General features: G+C 34.6%; 1 protein-coding gene across 1 annotated transcript; it reads left to right on the forward strand.

The window, feature by feature from the left end:
- The first annotated feature begins 324 nt into the window (after positions 1 to 324).
- LOC111878248 (methyl-CpG-binding domain-containing protein 11) lies at positions 325 to 4,055 on the forward strand. The gene is made up of 3 exons (XM_023874756.3): positions 325 to 428; positions 578 to 663; positions 2,647 to 4,055. Exons 2-3 carry the CDS (start codon positions 592 to 594, stop codon positions 3,706 to 3,708), a joined length of 1,134 nt encoding a protein of 377 aa, XP_023730524.1. The 5' UTR covers positions 325 to 428; positions 578 to 591; the 3' UTR covers positions 3,709 to 4,055.
- Positions 4,056 to 6,888: the final 2,833 nt, after the last annotated feature.

Raw genomic sequence — 6,888 nt, forward strand, 5'->3', positions numbered from 1 at the left:
AACACAATTTAAGATTTCAAATCATCTTACAAAAAGTTTCAAACCAAATAAAAATATTGAAAGTGAATGAAATTGAAATCCATTCTAGTTTTCAAATCATTATTCATGACGAAGTTTAGGAAATTATCCAATATAAAATAATGATTCTCTCTTTAAGTTTGAACTTTAGATTATAAAAACCCTAGAAATTTATATGTCATTTAAAAACCGAAAATAGTTACAGGACCAAAAAAACAAAAATATTAGTGTAGGGGACTAAAAAGTCCATTTCTCTATTAAATAGGGTTCAAAATCGTATCTTTTGTCTGTATCTTTTCTTAGTTATTTCTCTTAAAAGAGAGATTTCAGTTCCCGAACGCCCAGATTGTTGCAAAACGAAATCCAAGTCGAAGAGAGAGACAAGAGCGTGAGAGAGAAACACTACCAAGGTAAGATCATAGTTCTATCAAACTTCAAGAATCATTTTTTTACAGCTTTCGAAGATTTTAGCAGTACTATGTGTATATTTCTTAATTCTATATCTATATTCACATGTAACTAGAGTTATGGAGTTGGTTTTCTTCTTCGTAACTGCTAGGTTTTTGTTCAAAAATGGCGAGCATGGGTCCGAACGATGAAGTTGTTTCCTTGGAGCTCCCTGCACCTTCTGGCTGGAAGAAGATGGTTCTCTCTTACATCTCTTTACATTTCCTTTACCCTGTATATCATATGTATGCGAGTTCGGTTTATGTGATTTTTCATTGAGGTTTCTGCTAGCATTTATTGTTTGATTCTGTGAATTGGGTCGTGTTTATACCACAATATTGCTGAAATTTGAATACCCTAAGGAGAATTTCGTTTGTTTTTGTGGGATTTCGAAACTAGGGTTTTCGAGCACGTTTTTGTTGATTTTGGGGGAAACTTAGGGTTTATCTTTCTATCTTGCATATATATGCGAAATGGTTTCGGTTTTTGCACGTTTTTGTTAATTGGCTTCTAATTGTAATTCAACTGTATGAAAGATCGTACTTTTAACTGAATTTTGTTCGTCCGTCTTGGGTTTTCAAAGCTAGGGTTTCTGAAAGGTTTTTTCGTTGACTTTGCGAAACTGAGGTTTTGTCGATCATGATTTTCTGAAAACCCATCAAAATGTTTTTTGGAAAGATTTTGTTTTTTTGCAGGGGTTTAAAAAAATAAATTACTTTCCCATGTTTCACCCCTCATGCAGAAAAACACCCACTTGCGTATGAGGTATCTTGGAATATGTTCTTCATTGATTCTTTAATTATTTCCTCAAGTACTTGAAACTACAAAATGAAAATTTGTAAAGTGAGAGCCACTTGGTATAAAAAAATACATCTTTTCTACCTGCAGTACCAGAGATTGTAAAAAAACAACTGATGATTATCACTTTCAGTTATTTAGCTTTAATTGGATGACATGGAAAGTTTATCACTTTGTGTTGTAGATGATTAGATGATGTTCACAAAGTAATAATCCAGAATGAGAAGATTATCATTGATATTATGCTCTTCTTTAATAACTATATTTAGTGGATTATGTAAACTGATTGCATTCTAAACTAGATATAATATAACAATTTCACCATGAAGAAGTTTCCTTTCATGATTTTTTAGGAGCATACTTTTTTTTCTTCCATGTGTGACCTAACAAAATCAAAGCTTATAAAAATTGTTTGATGATGGGAGATCTGTATGTAGTTGAAGAATCCCATGGTGTTGAAGGAGAAACCTTAGTTGATATGTTTAAAAAAAGAAGCATTTCAAGTGTTTCTCTAGATCAATAGCTCAAAGAATGGCTAACTTATTGAGAAGAAGACAAATTCATAGCTAAATTGGATCCTTGAAGATTTTTGAAATGAGGGTTTGAGATTCAGTAAGACAAATATGAGTAATTGTAGGCTTTGACTTGCCAAATATTGTTAGCAATTGAAATGTGGTTTTAGATCTTTATTAGTATTTTGAAACTGGGGTTTTAGATCTTAGATGAATGCATATATTATCATTATTTTATTCCCATTGTTCCTTACCAGTTACCAAATTCAAGAATGTTTCCAAAAGAAAGACATTAAATGGTTTCAATAACTGGTTTATGTAAGAATTGAATGAAAATAACTTGATGTGAAGTATATGAAAAACATGAGTTTGAAATTGATGGATCATTTTTTTTTTCTTTATGATATGAAATTACTCCAGCAAAGTTTTTCCAAGTATTGATTCAAGGAACTTGACATAGTAGTTCACAAATTCAGTATTGACCCAAACTTTTTGTACTTTTGTAAGTCAAAACTCAAAATGTGTAGCTTTAAATTGTTCTTTTTAAGCAAAACATTTCTTTTATCAATTTTAGTTAGAAGCAAATTATTTCTCTCAAATTATGTATTATAAATTATAATTAGATCCCATTTTCATATTTGGCCTAAGTATCTACTAATTCTCCTCCTGTAGTCAACATGTGAAAGTACTTGTCATGTGAAATTGTTGTATTATATGTAAATACATTAATAATAATACTTTCAACTCTAAGCTACACATTAGTTATAATTAATGAAAACAATAAAATCAAACATAACAATAAAACTCAATTCAACCTTGTATATGTTTCTAATCTGTGTATATATATATATTTGGTTGTATGTTGATGTAGTTTTTGCCAAAGAAAGCTGGAACACCAAAGAAGAATGAGATTGTGTTCACTTCACCAACAGGGGAAGAGATCACAAACAGGAGACAGCTGGATAAGTACTTAAAAGCCCACCCTGGTGGGCCCAAGGCCTCAGACTTTGACTGGGGAACTGGTGAAACACCAAGGAGGTCTTCAAGAATCAGTGAGAAGGTCAAGGAAAGTCCACCACTAGCTGAGCCTGTTCCCAAACGCGCCAAAAAGTCTTCTTCTGCTTCAAAGAAGGACAAGAAAGACAAAAATGCCCCTCAATCTGAAGAAGAAACTGCAGATGTTGAAATGCAGGAAGCAGAGGAAAAGAAAGAAGAGGCTCCTCCTGAAAAGGCTGTAGCGGAAGATAACGAGAAACAAGAGAAAGACGAAAATGCCCCTGTGGAGGACAAAGAAAGTGAGACGGACAAGAATGCCCCTGTGGTTGAAGAGAAGGAAAAAGATGCCCCCCCTGAAAACTCTGTAGTGGAAGAGGATGACAAAAGTGCCCCTGAAATCCCAATCGTGGAAGAGAAACAAGAGGAGAAAAATGCACCTGAAAGTGAAAATCCCATAGTGGAAGACAATGAGAAACAAGAGAAGGACAAAAATGCCCCTGAAGACCCCATAGTGGAAGAGAAACAAGAAGAGGAGGAGAAAACCGCCCCTGAAAGTGAAAACCCCGTAGTGGAAGAAAATGAGAAACAAGTGAAGGACAGTATTGCCCCTGTGGAAACTGAGAAGGATGATGATAAACATGAGGTAGAAAGTAAGGTTGATGAGTTGTGTGAAATTCCAAAAATGCCCCCATCCGAGGAAGAACTAAAAGAGAAAGCTGCTGATGTGAATGTGATCGAGGCGAATGATAACAACAATGGAGAAGCCATGGTTGCAGAATATCAAGATAAGGTTGAGAATGATGTTGCAAAAGGAGAAACAATCCAAGAGAAGGCAGAGGAAGGGCAAAAAGGTAATTTTGGTATGAGTGGTGCAGATAAAGAGAAAGAAACAGCAGCAGTGGAGAACGGTTGTCATGTGGATGCTGAGCCATGGTAAAAGATAGGGGGCAAAAGGGTAACTTGTGAAGTTTGGTTGTTTCTGTGAGTCTTGACACTTAGAATGTTGTCTATCTGTATGTTGTTTTTTTTTTTTTTTTTTTTTTTTTTTTTTTCTTACAACAGTTGATAAAAAGACATTGTGGGTATGTATAACGTGGGCATAGTGTTAGGGGTCGTTAGTCGACTTCATATGTTGTCTTTTACATATATCTATCTATCTATTTGTCTATGTATGTGATAGGATTTGTGACTTTTGGTTGATGTTGTTGCATTTAGGGGGAATTGTAGGTTGCAGGATGTCATACTTGTAACATTATGTAATAAGTAATCCTTCACATTCCCATCTTTTCTTGCACTCTTATTTTGTTTATGTTATATAACCATAATCACATTTATTCTTATTAGTGTTTGTCTCAAAAGATTGGATGATTCAACTTGGAAAGTAATCGCTAAGGTAGTCTTTGATATGATGAGGGAAGATTCGATTCTTTTCATTTTCTTTTTTAGTCCTTGGGACAAAATGGTGTGGAATGAAAGATTTGTAGTATGAGTGTTGTAGTTAATGATTTTTAATTATTATTTTAGTTGAATTATAATTTTAAAAATACATATAAAGTATTATTTTTATAATTTTATTAGTATTTGCTTCAAAAGAAATATGACCCACCGCAAAAAGGGATGTCTTAGATATCTTTTATATGGCCAATTAGGTTTAAAATGGTTAGAGAACTTAATTCTCTGTCACATTGATGTTAGAAAAAAATTTATTTGTTTTGCTTGATTGAATGGAATGACTTATTATTTTTCATTTTTAAACCAATCAAATTTTATTAAACCTAGAAGCTAGTAAAAATATCTTTTATATGGCTAATTAGGTTTAAAATGGCTTTTAAGCCGATCTATCCTAACCAAACCAAACTCTTTACATCTAAGAAAAAACTAAGAATATGAAATACTTATAACAAATTTAGAAAGATATTTTTTTTTATCCATATATCACCAAGTTTCAGGTATAATTGTTCCTATGATTTGGAATTTAAGACTTAAAAGAATAAGATTTTTGGTGGCTACGATGTGACGGTGTAGTCACCACGACGTGACCCGATGAAATTGTGTCTCATTTAGGAGCCATGACGTGGAGGCGGACAACATGAAAAACCCTAATTTTTCAGGCCTTAAGCCCTATTTAAAGGATGTGATAGTTAGAATTTGCTCATTCTCAATCTTCATCACCTCCCTTTCGACCTAAATAAGCTCTTGCCTCCATTTTTGAGTTCTTGAAGTTTCTTGGTGGTTTTTGGTGATATTGAAGGAGAAGAAGCTGTCCTTTGAGCATAGATCCAGCAAACAAGTTCCCTCACCACCTTATTGCACATATTCTTGACCTTTGTAGGTCCACAAATTAAAATCTTTATGTGCTATTCTTCTAGATCTAGGTTTTCATGCACTTTTCTCCATGGTTGGGATATTTGAGTGGATAGATTCCATAAAGTTGACAAACTTATGGATCCCTGAGGCCCCTTTGTAGTTTCTTGTTCCAAATCTGAAGTATTATTGAGTTTTTATTCCATGCATGAAGTTTTGACCTCATTTTCACCATTTTTACGTAGCTAAAGTTCATGACATGCATCGGACATGCCTGTCCATAAAGTAAGGATTTTTATGAGATCTTGGGGTGTAAGAAAGCCTTCTGGAAGAGATGAGTGTGTGGCTTAATGGATTAAGGGCTTAATCCATTAAGCTATCCAAGAACAGTTCCCAAGACATGGCGATATGCTCACCAGGCGTTGCAATTGTGGTTCGCATGACTGATTTGTCCTAAGGCTATCATGTCGTGGAAGATTCTTGGTCACGACATGGTGACCAACAAAGTTGACTTTTGGTTGTTGACTGTTGACTTTTGACCAAGATCAACTTCAATTCAACTTGAGAGTTTTTGGGCTATAGATTGAGGATGTGCCTCTGATTGTTGTATAGGTGGTGTGTAGCACCAGTCTTTATTTCGTGTGAGTTGTGTTGATAGTTTGCTAGCCTGCGTTGTGAGTTTTCTCAATATACTTTATACTACAGTATTTATCCTTGTGTGTAAGATGTTGATATAATGTAGTTATCTGTTAGATTGGTAGATCTGTTATGATTATTTGTGTTTGCTTGTTATTGTTTGTTTGCATATGTTGACATATTGTGGTTGGGTTGAGGCGGTCCTGCTCTGTGCTGTAGGCCAAGATACTCGGGCAATCCAATTGATACTGTAGTCTCAAGAAGAGCGGTCCAACCTAGTGTTGTAGACTCAGGAGAGCGGTTCAACTTTATGATGTAGGCTCAGGAGAGCAGTTGAGGTGTATTGAAGGCCTTGCAAGGCGGTCCGGTCAAACTGTAGGCTCATGTGTGCACGTATTGTATGTGCATTGTTCTGTGGAGTATTTTGAGGGAACTCACTAAGCTTTGGCTTATTGTGGATTTAAATGTTTCAAGTACTTTAGAGGATCGAGGGATGGCGATGGCATGATCGTACACATCATAATGTGGATTTATGTTTGAGAGATGTTATTTGATACTCTGATTTTTATGGTTATGTTTTGAAATAATGAACTGGATAGCTTATGATTTTTATGAAAATGTCTTTTGAAAAAGATTTTTTTTCTATGGTTATTAGGATGTTACAAGTTGGTATCAGAGCCATAGTTTGAGGAATCTGGATGAACAACCGTGTGATTCCAGACTCAAACTATGGATCTTCAAAAGATTTTTCACAACATTTTTCAAAAATAAAATTTAAAAAGGGAGGATCGATGTGTACAGTCAGCCGAAGCTTAAGAGAAAGGTATTCCCCAAGATACCCACACTTGTTATATGTATATTGGTGATATGCTAAGGTGTTAGAACTGCATGCTAGTTCATAGGTTAGGGATCTTCAGGAATTGCATGATAGAAATACCTGATAGCCTAGTAGATTTCTTGTTTATTCTATATAAAACTGACATTATTACTGTAGTTGCTAATTGTATGAATCAGAATTTTACATAAGTAGGGTTTTATAGCTTGAGTATTCTTGATTTAGCCTTATTTCGTGTTGCTTGTTTGGTTGTAGGCTTAGGGTAGAATCAATTATTCAACCGTCTATCGAATTCGACGTTATGAATGATTAGCATACCCAAGGTGATCGTAATGTTAGTGA

The sequence above is a fragment of the Lactuca sativa genome, chromosome 8, assembly GCF_002870075.4.
Source record: "Lactuca sativa cultivar Salinas chromosome 8, Lsat_Salinas_v11, whole genome shotgun sequence".
NCBI classification, from domain to species: Eukaryota; Viridiplantae; Streptophyta; class Magnoliopsida; order Asterales; family Asteraceae; genus Lactuca; species Lactuca sativa.